Source organism: Lipotes vexillifer, unplaced genomic scaffold, assembly GCF_000442215.2.
Source record: "Lipotes vexillifer unplaced genomic scaffold, Lipotes_vexillifer_v1.1 scaffold1616, whole genome shotgun sequence".
In the NCBI taxonomy this organism is placed as follows: Eukaryota; Metazoa; Chordata; class Mammalia; order Artiodactyla; family Lipotidae; genus Lipotes; species Lipotes vexillifer.
In genome coordinates, this window is record NW_006790438.1 from 140,070 (window position 1) to 158,605 (window position 18,536).

Here is an 18,536-nt window from a genome sequence, read left to right on the forward strand (position 1 = left end):
CAGCAGGAGAGGCAAAGGGCCTGGGAGATGGATATGACAGAACAGAGGAGTGTTGAGTTTACTCTAACTCAGAGAGACTCTTTTCAGGAGGAATGATAGTTAACCCCATGTAAGAATTCTAATTCTGAAAAATTGTGAAATCTGAATCAAGTCATCATCAGACTAATGAGGTCTAGGAAGTGAGGAATATTGGACTGTTGATAGGGATTGTCCAACCTGTTTTTTATTTATAGATTGTGGTGCAACAGTGTGTGGCAGTGTCTTGTTGAAACCAGCACTTCCTAGCTGGTAATAAAAATGCTGTTGCCTAGTTGGTAAAGTCAGGCTTGGTTGGTATAAGTGTGTCTATCTCACTGCTCTGAAATTCCTACTTAGAAGCTTTCAGGGCCTATAACTGATGCTTACATTGGGTTGGAGATAGGAGAATAAATAACCTGCCAAAGCCAAGTGAAGGTGGATCCCATGTTCCCAGCATCTTCTGCTGCTTCTATGCTTCCTTAAAACTGTCACTCATTTTTTAAAATAAATTTATTTATTTTACTTATTTATTTTTGGCTGCGTTGGGTCTTTGTTGCTGTGAGCGGGCTGTCTCTAGCTGCGGCGAGCGGGGGTTACTGTTCGTTGCAGTGCACGGACTTCTCATTGCGTTGGCTTCTCTTGTTGTGGAGCACAGGCTCTAGGCATGTGGGCTCAGTAGTTGTGGCTCACGGGCTCAGTAGTTGTGGCTCGCAGGCTCAGTAGTTGTGGCTCATGGGCTTAGTTGCTCCGTGGCATGTGGGATCTTCCCAGACCAAGGCTCGAACCCGTGTCCCCTACATTGGCAGGCGGATTCTTAACCACTGCACCACCAGGGAAGCCCCCAAGCTGATTTAGTTTCATGACTTAAGTGAGATCTGTTATTTCATCTTCCTCGTCAATGAGAGCTCAGCTTCACTGCCAGTAACTTTAAAGTTACTGAGAGGCCTTGCAAAAGTGGTCTGTTTCTTCTCCTATGCCCTCCTCACTCAAACACAGGTGAGCCTCTGCTCTTCGGATCCTAGCAGTTTCAGTTTGCTGCCAACAAGACCTCCGTGGTAGGGGTGCTCCAGGAATCATCTCGCCTGTGTTGGGAATTAACTTGCTTGAGTTCCGTAGCATCTTTGAGTAAACAAAAACCTAAAGTTGAATTGGCCCATTGATGAATTTCACTTCTGTTTTGGATGCTGCAGAATTAATCCCACATCAGTCAACACTAATAAATGACCACACTGAGCAAAATGCTGAGCTGAGTGCTGTGGAAAAAAACAGACATTCCCTGCTTCTCGTAGTTGGATCATTAATTGATGAGGGGCCTAGTGAGTTATAGAGCCAGCAGCAGCAGAGCTGAGGTGATGGGATGGGAGGCTCTGTGGAGCTTGTGCCCGCTGGGGAGGGCTTTCCAGGGCAGAACCAGTGTTGGAGACCAGGAGCCAGTCTAGGGAAGAGAAAGGTGGAGACTCTGTACATCATCAGATGAATGGATAAAGATGTGGCACATATATACAATGGAATATTACTCAGCCATAAAAAGGAAACAAAATTGAGTTATTTGTAATGAGGTGGATGGACCTAGAGTCTGTCATACAGAGTGAAGTAAGTCAGAAAGAGAAAGACAAATACCGTATGCTAACACATATATATGGAATCTAAGAAAAAAAAATAAGGTCATGAAGAACCTAGGGGTAAGATGGGAATAAAGACACAGACCTACTAGAGAATGGACTTGAGGATATGGGGAGGAGGAAGGGTAAGCTGTGACAAAGTGAGAGAGTGGCATGGACATATATACACTACCAAACGTAAAATAGCTAGCTAGTGGGAAGCAGCCGCATAGCACAGGGAGATCAGCTCAGTGCTTTGTGACCACCTAGAGGGGTGTGATAGGGAGGGTGGGAGGGAGGGAGATGCAAGAGGGAAGAGCTATGGGAACATATGTATATGTATAACTGATTCACTTTGTTATAAAGCAGAAACTAACACACCATTGTAAAGCAATTATACTCCAATAAAGATGTTAAAAAAAAAAGGGAGGGTGGGAGGGAGGGAGATGCAAGAGGGAAGAGCTATGGGAACATATGTATATGTATAACTGATTCACTTTGTTATAAAGCAGAAACTAACACACCATTGTAAAGCAATTATACTCCAATAAAGATGTAAAAAAAAAAAAAAGTGATTTTAATCTGCACATACCTGAATGCTCTGTCATTGAAAGACATTGTGTGGGTGGGTTGACCTAGAGGCAGGCTCTGTAACTTTGTCAGTTCTAAGCTAGGGGCGCTGCATCAGGACCACCCACTTGGTGAGGGCTGAGTGCCCAGCACTGCACACAAGTGCCTGGCCAGGAAGGGCGGGGCAAGGAGGGGCTGAAATCCTGCCAGTTAGCTTCCTCTGCTCCTTGGTGCTGGGCTATTTCTGCCCAGAGCAAGGGGCTCCATTTCTCTGCCAAGTCCTGTGTCAGTAGGACTACATCCAGACAGACAGCACCTTTTTATGAGTGCTTCTGGCCAGGCATGGCTCTTTCTGAGTCTTCAAGGGTGCTGTGCAGGACAGCTACCGTGCTGCCTCTAAGTCTGAATCTGACTCTGCATAGCATAGAATTCCGTAAATATTTGAATGAATGCTGAGGTGTATTATTGAAGTTACACACACACTTCACCTCCCTACTTAAAGAGGGACTCGAGTGGATTTCTTTTTATTTGTGGTTTATTGTATTTCAATTTACTTGACTAGTTTGTGGAAAATTATTGAAGAGATTTTCTGATTTACTTTTTTTCAACCATTTTTTTCCCTTGAAGTATAATTTACAATGTTGTATTAGTTTCAGGTGTACAGCAAAGTGATTCAGGTATATATATGTACTTTTTCAGATTCTTTTCCGTTATAGGTTATTATAAGATATTGAATATAGTTCCCTGTGCTATACAGTAGGTCCATGTTGTTTACCTATTTTATATATAGTAGTGTGAATCTGTTAATCCCAAACTCCTAATTTATCTCCACCACCCATCCCTCTGCTCCCACTGCTATCCCCTTTGGTAACCATAAGTTTATTTTCTATCTGTGAGTCTGTTTCTGTTTTGTAAATAAGTTCATTTGAGTGGATTTCTTTTTCTTTTTTTGGTTTATTGTATTCAATTTACTTGACTGGTTTGTGGAAACTTTTTTGTTTTGAAAAACCTATTTACTTTTCCAAATATTATTCCAAATACATGCTTTACAGGCTACTATGGGTCAGAAACATTCTGTAGAAGAAATTATTTTGATAGACATTGGAAATAATTTTAATAGAAGAAAAAGCTCTTGTTTATCTAGATGTGGCTATGTTCCACGGGAAGATTTCGACGTCTAAAGTCAAAGACAAAATGACTGTGGCTTTTCTTGCCACTCAGAATATTGACAATCTTCCCTTAGAGCCTACTCTTTTTTTTTCTAATATCAAAATCTAATAAGCCAAATTTATTCAAGAAAAGTTATATCCATTTTCCTTTAACCTTCTTAATCTACCAAGGACAGTAACTTATGTAAAAGCATGCCTGTTTTTTCCTTTAGAACTGCTTTTTTCTTTTTTTTTTTAAATTGGAGTATAATTGCTTTACAATGTTGTGTTAGTTTCTGCTGTACAATTAAGTGAATCAACTACATGCATACCTATATCCCCTCCCTCTTCCCCCCTTCCCCACCCCCACCCCCGCATCCCACCCATCTAGATCATCACAGAGCACCGAGCTGAGCTTCCTGTGCTTTATAGCATGTACCCACTAGCTATCTATTTTATGCATGGTAGTGTATATATGTCAATCCTAATCTCCCAATTCGGCCCACCCTCACCTTCCCACCCTGTGTCCACATGTCTGTTCTCTACATCTGCATCTCTATTCCTGCCCTGTAAATAGGTTCATCTGTACCATTTTTCTAGATTCCACATATACACGTTAATATACGATATTTGTTTTTCTCTTTCTGGCTTAGTTCACTCTGTATGACAGACTGTATGTCCATCCACATCTCTACAAATGACCCAATTTCGTTCCTTTTTATGGCTAATATTCCATTGTATATATGTGCCACATCTTCTTTATCCATTCATCTGTCTGGATATTTAGGTTATTTCCATGTCTTGGCTATTGTAAATGGTGCTGCAGTGAACATTGGGGTACATGTGTCCTTCTGAGTTATGGTTTTCTCAGGGTATATGCCCAGTAGGGGCATTGCTGTGTCATATGGTAGTTGTATTTTTAGTTTTTTAAGGAACCTCCGTACTGTTCTCCATAGTGGCTGTATCAGTTTACATTCCCACCAACAGTGTAAGAGGGTTCCGTTTTCTCCACACCCTCTCCAGCATTTGTTGTTTGTAGATTTTTTGATGATGGCCATTCTGACGGGTGTGAGGTGATAACTCACTGTAGTTTTGATATGCATTCCTCTAATAATTAGTGATGTTGAGCATCCTTTCATGTGCCCCTTGGCCATCTGTATGTCCTCCTTGGAGAGATGTCTATTTAGGTCTTCTGCCCATTTTCTGATTGGGTTGTTTTTTTTGATACTGAGCTCCATGAGCTTGTTTGTATATTTTGGAGATTAATCCTTTGTTGCTTCCTTTGCAATTATTTTCTCCCAATCTGAGGGTTGTCTTTTCGTCTTGTTTACGGTTTCCTTTGCTGTGCAAAAGCTTTTAATTAGGTCCCATTTGTTTATTTTGTTTTTATTTTCATTACTCTAGGAGGGGGGTAAAAAAAGATCTTGCTGTGGTTTATGTCAAAGACTGTTTTTCCTATGTTTTCCTCTAAGAGTTTTATAGTGTCTGGTCTTCCATTTAGGTCTTTGATCCATTTTGAGTTGTTTTTGTTTTCTGCAGTACGCGGGCCTCTCACTCTTGTGGCCTCTCCCGTTGCGGAGCACAGGCTCCGGACGCGCAGGTTCAGCGGCCATGGCTCACGGGCCCAGCCGCTCCACGGCATGTGGGATCCTCCCAGACCAGGGCACGAACCCGTGTCCCCTGCATCAGCAGGCGGACTCTCAACCACTGCGCCACCAGGGTAGCCCCGAGTTTTTTTGTGTGTGTATGGTGTTAGGTAGGTGTTAGGTGTTAGTTGGGTGTCAGGTAGCCGGTATACTGACCTTTAGAGGTAGGGCTCCAATGGACAAGGGGGTGGAGGATTGTCAAGCATCAGAATGAATTCAACCTAAGAACAAACTGGCTCTGATCCCAGCCAACTCCAAAGTCTAGCCAGAGGCCCATTAGAAATAAATGCAAATTGTAGTATCACTTTTACAAGGTTGTGCCACTTAACACTGTTAAATCCAATCAATCCATATTAAAGCTAAGCACGCTCCCATTATTAGCTCAGTCCTCACCGTGTCCCATTTCTATGAAGGCTCCTATGGAAACTTTTTGAAGCGATTTTCTGATTTACTTTTTTTTATAACATTTTTTTTTCTTGAAGCATAGTTAATTTACAGTGTTGTGTTAGATTCAGGTGTACAGCAAAGTGATTCAGAGATATATCTATATATAGACACACACATATATGTGTACTTTTTCGGATTCTTTTCCATTATGGGTTATTGCAAGATACCGAACATAGTGTCCTGTGCTGTACAGTAGGTGCATGTTGTTTATTTTATGTATAGTAGTGTGAATCTGTTAATCCCAAACTCCTAATTTATCTCCACCACCCACCCCTCTGCCCCCACTGCTATCCCCTTTGGTAACTGTAAGTTTACTTTCTATGTCTGTGAGTCTCTTTCTGTTTTGTAAATAAGTTCGCCTGAGTGGATTTCTTATGCTTTTGAAGAATAGGAGTAAATGTGTGTATCTTGGGGGATAGAGGGAAAAGGCAGGGATGTGCTCAAAGGGCCCTTAACAGTTCTATAATTCTTGGAGTCCATAAATTAAACTTGATATTAAAATAAATCTTCTAGGGCTTCCCTGGTGGCACAGTGGTTGAGAGTCCGCCTGCCGATGCAGGGGACACAGGTTCGTGCCCGGTCTGGGAGGATCCCACATGCCGCGGAGCGGCTGGGCCCGTGAGCCATGGCCGCTGAGCCTGCGCGTCCGGAGCCTGTGCTCCGCAACGGGAGAGGCCACAACAGTGAGAGGCCCATGTACCGCAAAAAAAAATAAATAAATAAAATAAAATAAAATAAAATAAATCTTCTATTTTAAACCAAAGCAATGTTTTCATTTTAATGTTTCAAGGCTTTCCATGTACCTTTTATCACATAATGCAATTCAGTTATGGACTGAGTCCTTTTAATGTACATAAGTGCTTTAAGTACTTCGCAAAAAACTGAAGAAATAGAAGGTTGGGCCCGTGTCCTCAGATGTTAACCTACCTAGAAAAAGAGAAATGCAGAATGAGGGTATCAACCACTCCTAGGGATTATTACTTGGATACCTTGTCAGACATATCTGGTTTTGATTTTGACATGACAGTAGGACTCCCAATGTGGGCTGGAAATTCCATGTGCTGTGAAAAGTGGTACGCAAGCAACCACAAAGGTTCAAGTAACCAAGAACATTTCCTGCCTGCGAGGTTTTTTGCAGGTGAAGATACCAAATGGGTGGTAGGTTAGGATTAAAGTTAGCTAAACTGTCACAGCAATGCTGTCTTCCTTTACACTCAGCCACTGTGGAGTTCTCATGGTCTAGAAGTATGTTTTGTGAGTCCTCTGCTGTGCAGGCTGACACCAAAGAAGGTCTGATCCATGCTACCACCTTGTGTTCTCCCTGGCCACATTCCTTCCCCTCTTCCCATGTTGAAATGGTTTCCCCTGATCCCGAGACTGAGGGAGCTCACCTGTGTCCACTGCACTGGCCGTCCTCCATCTGTTAATGGTTGAGCGTGCTGACCCTCTGATTTACTGTCCCCTCTACTCCCTTTTTCACCAAGGTCAGACCTAGTTTTCCAAAAGCCTACTGAGTGCGATTATATACCAGCACTATCCTCGACCTCGTGGTCAGTATAAAAATCAATGAGATTCTTCTCCCCAGCCTGGGGCTCCCACACTGAAGAGCTAGTAAGAGGGCTCGGAGGATAGATGCGTGGCGGGGGGGGTGGATGGTTGCGAAGAAAGAAAATATGAGAATGGGCATGTACACAGAGTCCTCCCGGATGGACAGACCTGAGTTTGAATCCCAACTCAGACAGGTACTAGTTCTGCAAACTCGGGCAAGAAGTTCACTATGTAAGAGACTCAGATTCCTAGTCTGTGAAATGGGAGTAATAATTCCCACCTAGCCTGGGTGGTGGTGCGGATTAGAGAGTGTAATTGCTGAGAGACGCGCTTGGTGAAATTAGCAAGCACCCAAACCAGGACCTATATAACTACAACAAAAGATGGTAAGTGACGTAAGTGCAAACAAACGGGGTGGGAGCGCCCAGCAGAAAGGCTCACAGCTGGCAGGAGGCCGCACGTGAGCTCGTGCACAGGTCAGGGGCCCTCCCAGCTTCTGGGTGATCTTCCACCTCCATGCTGGGCTGGGCAGAGCCAGGCAGCGCAGGGCTCACGGGCCGCATACCCGGGAGCCGGCAAGTCCCTGGAAAGTCGGACATTTACCTGCACATAAACCTGCACGTGTATCTGAAGCAGGCATGAGCCGGAGCTCCACCCCCTGGGGCACAGCTGAGGGGGTAGAATGGAGGGATGGAAAGGGCACCGCTGTCCTTGTTGACTTCAGCCAGTCCCGGGCATTGAAGGTCATTCCACTCTCCAGCAAGCGAGGTCACGTCATCGCCTCCTCCCCACTCTGGATATCTAAGGTGAAGTGTTTTCTCCAGCTCAGAGGCTGAGAATGGCGTGGAGGAGAAAAAGAAGGTCTGCAGGCCACCAGCAGCCCTGTCCCCTGCTCTGTCCAGCGAGGCCGAGTCCGCAGACCAGAAGAGAATCATTTCCCTGCGGTGAGTCCTCACCTTGACTCTCTCTGTTCTTTTGGCCTTTCGGGGAGGAGGGGTTGCCGGGAGGAGCTGGTGTTTCTAGTTTTATGGTGGTGGTTAAGAGTGAAGATCTCCTACAAGCAGGTGACACCCCTGAGAAAGAAGTGGGGTGTTTTTCCTTGAGATCCAGGCACTGGCACCTGCCTCCCTTTCTCAGCTCTTCCCACCAGCCTCTCTTCTCCTTCCCACTGCAGCCTCCTGCAGAATTTCTGCCGCTTTCTGAAAGCACTGATTTTGCTACATGATAAAGCCTGGGTGGGCCCCTCTCTGGCATGGAGTTAGAAGCACCTGGAAAGGCCGCCAGGGTTGCTGACGAGGCCGCCCAGGTTGGATTGTCTGCTCGGCCTGTGGGTGTGCACACCTGCTGTCTCACTTTCCTGGCAGCCACGGAAAAGAGTGGAGGGAAACCCTGCCTGGGATCCCCGGGCGGGGTGTGCACATCTCCCTGGGCTGCCCATTTCCTGGGGCCGGTGCTGGAAGCCGGGCTCAGTTTGGTCGTGGGGCTGTGAGGGGACAGGCGGTTTGAGATGTGGAGCTCTGGTCCCCGTCACTCTCAGGGGCACCAATTACGTGCTTTTTTCTTTCACTTGGAAGGAAGAAGTAGGAACTTCAAGTTGCTTTTCTTTCCTTGAAGGAGAATGGTTAAGCCAGTGATCAATTACAGGCAACTGTGGCCATTTATCCACACCAAGTGGAGGAGTAATAGCTCCCCTCCCCGCATTAGAACTGTCAGAACTGCTACCTTCTGCGTCTTTTGTCCTCTGCTAAAGGATGATTAAATAACTCCTGCTTTTCCCTTCCTTCCTGGCTACGCAGCCCATGGCTTCTCTGCAAATCCATACCTCACTCAGGACCAAGAATAAGTCTTCACTCTGCCCCCAGATTTTTCTATTCTATCACTCCCAATTCTGTCTCCATCTTCTCTGCATGACTGTTTTGATGCATCTCACTTTTAACCGTTCTTTCTATAGCTGTTTCCTGTCAGAGCATCCTGCCTCACTCACCAAACAAAGGCATCAAGCCTGTTGTTTCTTGTATCTTTCACCACTATTGGCTGGCTAGTGCAGGCGCTCTGAATGCACTGCACGTGTAACTCCACCTTCCCCAGGCTTCAGATGAGAATACCACACATCATGAGGGCATGCTTGTTCAGCCTCACCAGTGTGTTATCTGTGTAGCTGCAGAGAATCCTGCACTTGGTTGAAGGCTCTGCTCTCACTGTCTGGCAATTCTGAATTTTTTTTTTTTCCCGATACGCGGGCCTCTCACTGTTGTGGCCTCTCCCGTTGCGGAGCACAGGCTCCGGACATGCAGGCTCAGCGGCCACGGCTCACGGGCCCAGCCACTCCGCGGCATGTGGGATCTCCCCGGACCGGGGCACGAACCCGCGTCCCCTGCATCGGCAGGCAGACTCTCAACCACTGTGCCACCAGGGAAGCCCCAATTCTGAATTTCTGAATAAAAATGTTTTGCACTAGGTTTCAGGTCCTGCTCATAGTCATCTGTATGAAGTGAGACTAACACAGTTGAAAAGATACAAAGAAATAATGCATGTAAATAAGCATGCCTCCCACCCCTACCTCAGAGCCAATGCTGTGCAGACAAGCCCTTCTGCTTGTGCCTCTTGAAATCATCAAGGGTACAACTGCCCTTTTGTCACATTTGCTTACAGTCCATAGTTCTTCAAAAGGTCTGACCGTTGCCTTGACAGTACCATTAACATTTATTAATTTGAATCAGTACAGGTGATAAATTCAAATTAGTGGCTAGTATAAATAATAGGTAATTTGACATTTGTAAAAACAATTTTATTTTCAAGTAGAGTACAAATGTCTACTCATAGTTTTTTTTAAAAAGTAATTCCTAGGGCTTCCCTGGTGGCGCAGTGGTTGAGAGTCTGCCTGCCGATGCAGGGGACGCGGGTTCGTGACCCGGTCTGGAAAGATCCCACATGCCGCGGAGCGGCTGGGCCCGTGAGCCATGGCTGCTGAGCCTGTGCGTCCGGAGCCTGTGCTCCGCAACGGAAGAGGCCACAGCAGTGAGAGGCCCGCGTACGGCAAAAAAAAAAAAGTAATTCCTAGGATTCTAAAGAAATTTATATCTGTGAATTGGTTCAATGGCCAGTAACTGAATCCAAATCTCTGTGCCTTGAATTGATGAGAGATATTTTGCCTCTGGTTTGAGCACTGTGGACTCAAAACTGCTGCGGGCAGCAGAGGCCTGGGACATCACATAGTCAGTCACATAGTCAGTCTCTTCACAGCTGAGAAAGCCACAGTCCAAAGTCTCTCTAACTTCATTTCTGTCCCTCTGTCACACCCATATGCCACCCAAATTGCTTAAGAGTCTTCTTAAATTCACTTTGAACCAAACATTATTTTAACTGAGCCTCATTCTAAAGAATACTATGGTGGAATCATGAATTTCATGTGCCATTTTTTCCCCCCAATAAACAGAAAAAAAATCTACATAATTGTATCACAAAATTTTTCCATGTGTATACCTCTAAAAATCATGCATGGATTCCACTTTGAAATGGCTGGGTTTCGCTGTACGGTTGAAGATGCAAATTCTACTCAAATGAAGAGCCAGGACTAGAATCACCTTAGAAAGAAATCCGGGAGCTCTGACCTCTGCCCTTATGAGAACAAAGGAAGGACTTCCAAACATGTTCTTTTTTATCCTGATTTCACTTCTAATTTCCCACTCCGGGATGTTCTCTCTTTTCCCCATACCCAATTCCTGCTCATCCTGTTAGGCCCAGTGTATTAAACCCTCACTGACCTGCTGGTCTCTTCTCTTACCTCCTGTTGGACTTAACTGTCTCTATACCGCCTCCTAACGCCTATGATATGTATTGTTTTGATGCTACATCATGTACTGCCTTTTCAAAAAGATGCTTGATATGCGCACAGGCTCCTTAAGGATAAGGACTGTCTCGTGTGCCCCGAGGCATTTAACATTAGCCTCACTCAATTAACACTTGTTAAGTATTCACAGAATTCTGGATTGAACTATAGCTGCAGTTTCAATAATCAGCCTCCAGTACTCCTCTTTATACTGCTTAAAATACTTTTGAGATGATATAATTACTTTCACAGCTCAGTCGATACTTTTCCCTTCCATAAGGTACGGTTTCTTCAGTTTGGGATCCCGCCTGCTGAAATCACCCCGTCTCCCACACCGTGTCCTTAGAGTTCTGAGGGATTATCGATGTCTAGAAGAGAAAAATCAATGTCAGGCTTTCTTGTGAGCTGGTATAATAATCAAGATGTATTATTGGTAGCGTAAAAAATTCACCTTATGGACTTCTTGGATTTTTCTTCCTCAGGTCGAAATCCAGTTTTGATGGTGCCTCTTTAGCAAGTGAGAAGAATGACTGTAAAACAGAAAGCAAGAATGACTCTAAGATTGAAAGGAAAAAGGCCTCATCTTCCAGCCAGGTAATTTGGGAATGAAATGTGTATTGTCTCAGAGGGTGACAGAAGCATTGAAGCCAATGGGAAGAGGGAACGCAAGGGTCAGGACTAAGGTAGGCACAGATTTTAGAGAATCAGGAAGAAAGGACCAGCTGCAGTTCCCTCGGGCGAGCTTTCATCAACATTATATTTCACAGCTGACCATGCGGCACATGCAGAGGGGCAGTGAGTACTGAGAGTCATGTGCTTGTCTAATAATTAGTGGAGACCAGGAGAGGTGTGACATCCTTGCACTACAATTAAAGAGTGTGATAAGGCACCCGTGTGAATAGAAGGCTTCCCAACTGCACACAGAGGAGGAAAACCTGGGAACAGGGTCATGATTCTTCTTTGGAAGCAATTTGGGGTCTGCTTCAAAATACACCCAGATGGGTAACAAAGCCCAGTTCTGTGTCATAGAATATGACATACTGGGGCCAACGGTTTGGGGCTTTCTGACACTTCACTCCTAAAATACTTGAATATGTATCTCCTAAGAACTAGAATAAGAAACTGTTGGCTCACCCAAGAAATTTAACTAAATAGTAAATATACAAAAATATTACTAATATAAAATCCATTTTCGATTTCCACAATTGTCTCAGTAGTGAATGTCCTCTATAAAGATTTTTTGCTCCCCCCTCTAGAATCCAGTTGAACCATGCATTGCATTTATTTGTCATGTCACCTTTAATTTAGATCAGTCCCTACCTTTTTTAAAATTTTATTTTTATTAATTTCACATTTTTGAAGACTCCATGGCCCAGGATATTTTTAACTCAAGCACGCAACCAATGCTCACTGTAGCCATTAAAAAGAAGCTCTCGGCAAAGCCCTGATAGAACACCTAGCTTTAATCAAGGAAACTTTCTGGATGCAAGATGTACTCCAAGGAAGCAGCGTGAGCTAACCTACTTTATGTGAGGTGTTCATCTATAAACGAGTTGACTTGAGGGGACCATCTGTCATACGCATGACCTGTCTGAAGCTCTTCTTTATGGCAATAGTAGGGCCTTTCTGCCATTGAGACTACTCCTAGTTTGGATAATGCATCATCAAGGGCCAACTTGTGGTATCTCTCTGTTCCGTTCATAAGACTCTGCCTGCTAGGATGCTTTTGAAGAAAAGTGGTCCTGTGGATGGAGGACCCAGCTCTACCTCTTAGTAGCTGTGTGGAGCCAGTTAAGTCGCTCAGAATCCCTGAGGCACAGGGTCCTGAACTGACATCAGTTCCCAGGTTACTGTGGGGCTGGGAGTGGTGTTTTGTGAAAGCATTTTACAAACTATAAATTGCTGTCTATACATTGTTGTCACAAGTGGAAACAGATGAAAATGAAGTGATTTGCAGCATTTCAGACTCTTGGGCCTTCTACCGCCCTGGAGAGTTAAGTCTTTTGTGTGAAATCCTACTTGTCACCTCCCCCTGACACTGGTTAAGGGAACGCCTTCACAACAGTAACAGTCACAGTGACAAACCGGAGATGTATTACCCCATTTAAGCCTTACGGCATCCCTCTGAGGCAGCTGCTGGCACAGGAGAGAAAACTGGCCCAGAGAGGTTAAGTAACTAGGCCAGGATCACGTGCCACAGAAGAGGTACAGCTAAAACTTAAACTCAGGGTAATCTGATACAGGGCTTTTAACCACTACCCTCTTCTGAGAGTACTCACTGGGACCTTTAGTGCCCTGGGATCCACTACCTGGTGAGATTTCTTAGAATTGTGTCTCATTTCTTATTAGGGACATCCTTGTCCAGCTACTGCTGCAGAAGGCTGACCACCAGCTACTTCAGGATTATAGATATATAAATGTCCAGTCCGCAAGTCACTCATCTTGTTGGAAAATGAAACCTTTGTGCCCTGCCTTCCACTGTTTTTCACTGAAGGGTTGTGCTGGGAACTATAAGATCAGGGAGAATGAACTCCTAGGATTCTCTGTTCAGGGTGGGGAGATTTGTTACATAATTTAGATTGAAGTTAAAATTCGTGATGTTTGAGAAGAACAAGAGCGGTGATGCCTGTGTTTTGTCGCCCTTGTAGGACAAGGCAAACATGCACTTCCACAAGCTGTTTCTGGATGTCCCCACTGAGGAACCCCTGAGGCAAAGTAAGTTCTGACTTGGTTGACTTTGAAAAGATGCTAATTGGTTTGGGGGGAGAAAGAGTCTGGGGACTGAATCACCAAGGGGAATAGGTTTTTGAAAGTCATGATGTAACAATAACACCGACCTCACTCAGCTTTCACCCAGCACCTTGAAAGATAAGGGAGTCGAATGGGAAAGTGACCTCCTGCACGTGATATGGAACCATCCGAGGGGATTCCCGAATTTCCTCGCCTGGCATACTAACTGCTGAAATGTGTTGTGATTGGATCGTGCTGAGTTTTAAGATAATAAGACCAGAGCAAGAGAGGCCACTAGAGGAAGACAACACAGACCTAGGTGGACAGACATGTCAACCCCTGTGCTGTGCAGGGCTCAGTAGTCACACCTAAACACCTGGCCCAGCACGACGTTCAGCACCTGCTCCACTCCGCTGAGCGCATATGGGGCCCAGGGTTCCATTCCAGCTTCCCTCAGTACACAGATGCTAAGGCAGCATGCTGGCTTCCTCCCACCATCTCCAAACAGGAAGGTGTGGGTCATGTGCTCTCCCCACAATGAGACCATCTATTTCAAAAGGAGTCATTAGTGACCATACCAGGGAAGAAAGGGCAGCAGTGCCAACATTAGCACAAGGATAACACACCTTTCCAAAGAGAGGAGTTTTGTTTTGTTTTGTTTTGTTTTTTTGCGGTATGCGGGCCTCTCACTGTTGTGGCCTCTCCCGTTGCGGAGCACAGGCTCTGGCCGCGCAGGCTCAGCGGCCACGGCTCACGGGCCCAGCCACTCCGTGGCATGTGGGATCTTCCTGGACCGGGGCACGAACCCGTGTCCCCTGCATCGGCAGGCGGACTGTCAACCACTGTGCCACCAGGGAAGCCCCTTGCCTTTCCATTTTGATGTTTATACTGAAGTTTCTAAGACTTGGAATTAAAAAACAAACTCTCATCTCCATAGCATTATTACACTAAAGATGACTGAAAAAGAGGTGAGAGATCTTTTGAGCATGTGAGTGTATTATCTCTGCACATCTCTGAGTCACCAACTTATATACATAATTTTCATTTTAAATGGAAATTCTAAATGATGTTATACCTGTATATATTTTCCCAGGTTTTACCTGTGCTCTACAGAAAGAAATATTATACCAAGGGAAGCTCTTTGTATCAGAAAACTGGATTTGTTTTCATTCCAAGGTCTTTGGAAAAGACACTAAGGTTGGTGTAATTTTTCAAAAAGCTAATCCTGCATTTTCTTATATATTGTGACTATTAATTGTTTTAAATGTAGCAATGTTTATAAATATTTGTGTCATTATTATTCCTTTGTACCAAGTTTCCTTTACTATAGTTCCAAATACTACAGGTTCTAAATGCCTCTAGATAACACAAACTTCCCTTTTTCCCTAAACAGCACTCTCTCATTCATTTCCTTATATATATATATATATATCTCCCACAATCCTACCTTAAATCCTTTTTACCAAGATGTCACCAGTACACTCTTAAAAGTTCTTCATATGGAGAATGTGTCATAATTTGTTTCAAAGACACACATTAAACCCAAAACAATTCTTTAAAGAAATTTGAATTTTACACCATATTCACACAGTTACCATCAGAGATATCTAAGCAAACAGGCCTATAAATAAGATACTTACTAGAGCTCATTTTGTCACCAGCACAAAATGAGCAGGATTTGGAGCATTTTAGGCCTAGTCTGGGGGAGTCACATACCCACAATCCCCGGTGAACACGGACATCTTTTCCTTCTCACTAAACACAGATCTGGGGGAGCAGAGGCCCATGATACCTGAGCCATTAAGGAGAACAGCCTGAAGAAGTTGGCAGTTTTCCCAGGGCACTGTCTTCTAAAACGAGGCCCTTGGGACTTTGGCATGAGAAGGGAAAAACTAATTCCATCCCACTGACATTCTTTCCCTTTGAGGTGTGATGTCACATCACACAGTTCAGTCAGGCCACCAGAACAAAGTGTCAGAGAAACACCTGGGCTGTTTGCAGTACGCGGGCCTCTCACCGTTGTGGTCTCTCCCGTTGTGGAGCACAGGCTCCGGACGCGCAGGCTCAGCGGCCATGGCTCACAGGCCCAGCCGCTCCGCGGCATGTGGGATCTTCCCGGACCGGAGCACGAACCCGTGTCCCCTGCATTGGCAGGCGGACTCTCAACCACTGCGCCACCAGGGAAGCCCTCAGTGAGATTTTAATCATTCTGATTCGTGATTATGAATAAGCAGCTTTTATACTCTAGAAGTTGCTGATTAAAAACTCCTTTTGTTTTGACTGGTAGATATGTTTTATTTAAATATTCTCCCTAAAGCCACTGGCAGTCTTATAAATAAAGACCACTTAACAAATATAATGGAAATTCTTTATTTTGGTTTTGAGTCAGCAGACTAACATCAAACATGTAATTTTTATTGTACAGAGTTATGTTTAGATAAACATAGTTTAGATTCACAGTATTATTTGAATCAGTATAATGCAAAGCAATGTTGAATAGTACTGCACCATATTTCTAGATTTCTGGATTATAAGCACTTGTTCATGAAGTGGGGAAAGGAACTGAGTAGTACTGATCTCCAACTCCATGGGATAAAGACAGTTCTCAGGAATAGAGAGAGCCGACACCTCTGACCAAAGCAGCAGGGGTTGAAAACAGTAGTGAACAAAGAATTAGCCTTGGGCTTCCCTGGTGGCGCAGTGGTTAAGAATCCGCCTGCCAATGCAGGGGACATGGGTTCGAGCCCTGGACCAGGAAGATCCCACATGCCGTGGAGCAGCTAAGCCCGTGTGCCACAACTACTGAGCCTGAGCTCCAGAGCCCACAAGCCACATCTACTGAGCCCGTGTGCTGCAACTACTGAAGCCCACATGCCTATAGCCCATGCTCTGCAACAAGAGAAGCCCGCGCACCACAACGAAGAGTAGCCCTGCATCGGCAGGCGGACTCCCAACCACTGCACCACCAGGGAAGCCCTGTTTGTATTTTTTGATGCTAGTAAAATTAAAGGCATGTATCACATTGCATCTAGGCTCCAACAGAGAAGTGATTCATGCTTTATTTCTCAAATGTTATCTAGTCACTTATACTCATGAAGCAATTGAGTGAAACTCCTTCTTAAGGGTGTTCCATGCCTTACATTCTACAAAAATCCAAATTTATAGCCCCTTATCACTGTGTTTGTGTTGCTGCTGAGAAATGAAATTAGGCTCATTTTTGTGTCATCATCTATCTTGGAAGATCTTAAATTCTTTTTCCCAAAGTAATCCCAATTTATCACTTCTGAATTATCTCCCCAACTTCAAAAGTTTCGTGGGTAGAGTTCTTTGGCAAAATAGTTTTTTTTCTTTAGTGTCTAATTTAGATTAGCCCCTCATTCTTCATAGTCTTCCCATCAGGAACTTGGAGGGGCAGTAGAACAACTCCATCTCATAAACCTAAATATGAACGCAAACGTTCTAAATTAAAATGTAAGAAAATTGAAAGCTTAGTTTTGGTCCTTCAAGCTGCCAGTACTAACATAAGCCCCTCCTCTTCCCCACTGACCTTGTTGATCTCTTTCAGAATATGTGAAGCATTTTTACAAAATGTATGTTCATGTGAGTGTGTGCACCTGTGGAGGGATTCAGGCCCTTTTCTTTTTACCAGGAGTGGGGGTGACTCTCTTTTCAGGGATCAAAGTGATGTGATCCATTTTCCTTTGAGATCAAACCTGGTTGAAGGGCTGTAACATAAAAATATCAGAAACATCTACTATTCTTCGCAGCATCTGGTACATTCTTGCAGTACCTTGTATGAAAAAGAACCCCTATTTTGGATCAGATTGGTTCAAATTCTATCTTTTTAACTTATTTATGACCTTGAGAAAGTCATATACCTCTCTAAACATACAACCTTATCTCTTAGAATGTCTACATTATAGGACTATCATATTTAAATGAAATTGTCATCTGGTAAATAGGTATTGATAATGGTAGCTGCTGTAATTGTCATTGTTGTTATTCTTTATTGTTTGAGCCAGAAAAGAACTTAAGAGTGCTTGTATTTCACCCATCCTCTTTTTTATGAGACAGATGAGGAAATGAATGACACTTTTATTGAGTGCTAGGCATTTTCTATCTATTATCTCATTTAATCCACAGAAAATCCTGGGAAATAGGTAAGACTGTCTCTATAAGTCAGGAAACCAAGGCCAAGAAAGGATAGCTTACAAGGTTGATTAAGTCATGTGGATAGTAATAGAACTGAGAATTCAGGCCCCAGACTCACTGTTCAAAAACTGTTCTACTATACCAGTGCTTTTCAGCCTTTTTCCCTAAGGACAGAAAAGAGCAGGGTGTGTGGAGATGAGCTCAATGTAGATGACCACAAGCATGTAACTTCTTCAGAGCCTTGGGATTACCTTTAAAATGGCTGTACATTTTGCATTCTATTCGCCATGTCCCAGGTTTCCCACCAAACCCTTCTGCAGACTTGATGATCCAGATTTATCCTCCAGCTTTGTAAATACCACGTTGAGATCTCGGTGACACTCTTCTAAGACTCACTTTTTTTCATGGAGGCTGGAGAGCTTGCTACTGGTTTTATCTTTTTTTATTTTTTCCTTTAACATGAAGATTTGGAGTCCTGCTCTGTGAAGCCTGAACCCATGTTAACTCAGTGATTCTGTTTCAGATCTCTATTCCGGCTTTCTCGGTAACCCTGATAAAGAAAACCAAAACTGCCCTTCTGGTGCCAAATGCCCTGATTATAGCGACAGTCACAGACAGGGTGAGTACGCAGCAGGCGCGGGCACCCTGCTTTGTCCTACTCTGGGTTTCATTGCCTTAGGGGCTTCTTGCGGAGGACCAGGACCCTGAACCATAATACCATGAATCAGGAGTAACTCTGTAAGACTAATGTTTGAAATCACAGCCTTTAGACATTTGTGTAGTGTTGTTTCCCCTGACAAGGTGATTTATTCTAATGTAACAGTTGCCAATTTTGAATTTCCTGCTG

At 44.1% G+C, this 18,536-nt stretch overlaps 1 protein-coding gene across 3 annotated transcripts in view; it reads left to right on the top strand.

The window, feature by feature from the left end:
* GRAMD2B (GRAM domain containing 2B) overlaps positions 1-18,536 on the top strand; it is a 108,138-nt gene that overhangs the window by 75,484 nt on the left and 14,118 nt on the right. For 2 of the 3 annotated variants that reach the window (XM_007463723.1, XM_007463724.1), the window contains exons 2-6: positions 7,803-7,922; positions 11,290-11,401; positions 13,456-13,522; positions 14,631-14,734; positions 18,213-18,308. In XM_007463723.1, the coding sequence (XP_007463785.1) occupies positions 7,803-7,922; positions 11,290-11,401; positions 13,456-13,522; positions 14,631-14,734; positions 18,213-18,308 (499 nt within the window). Of the gene's footprint in view, positions 1-1,000; positions 1,074-7,802; positions 7,923-11,289; positions 11,402-13,455; positions 13,523-14,630; positions 14,735-18,212; positions 18,309-18,536 lie in introns of those variants that run through there. The other variant, XM_007463725.1, reaches the window with a different exon arrangement.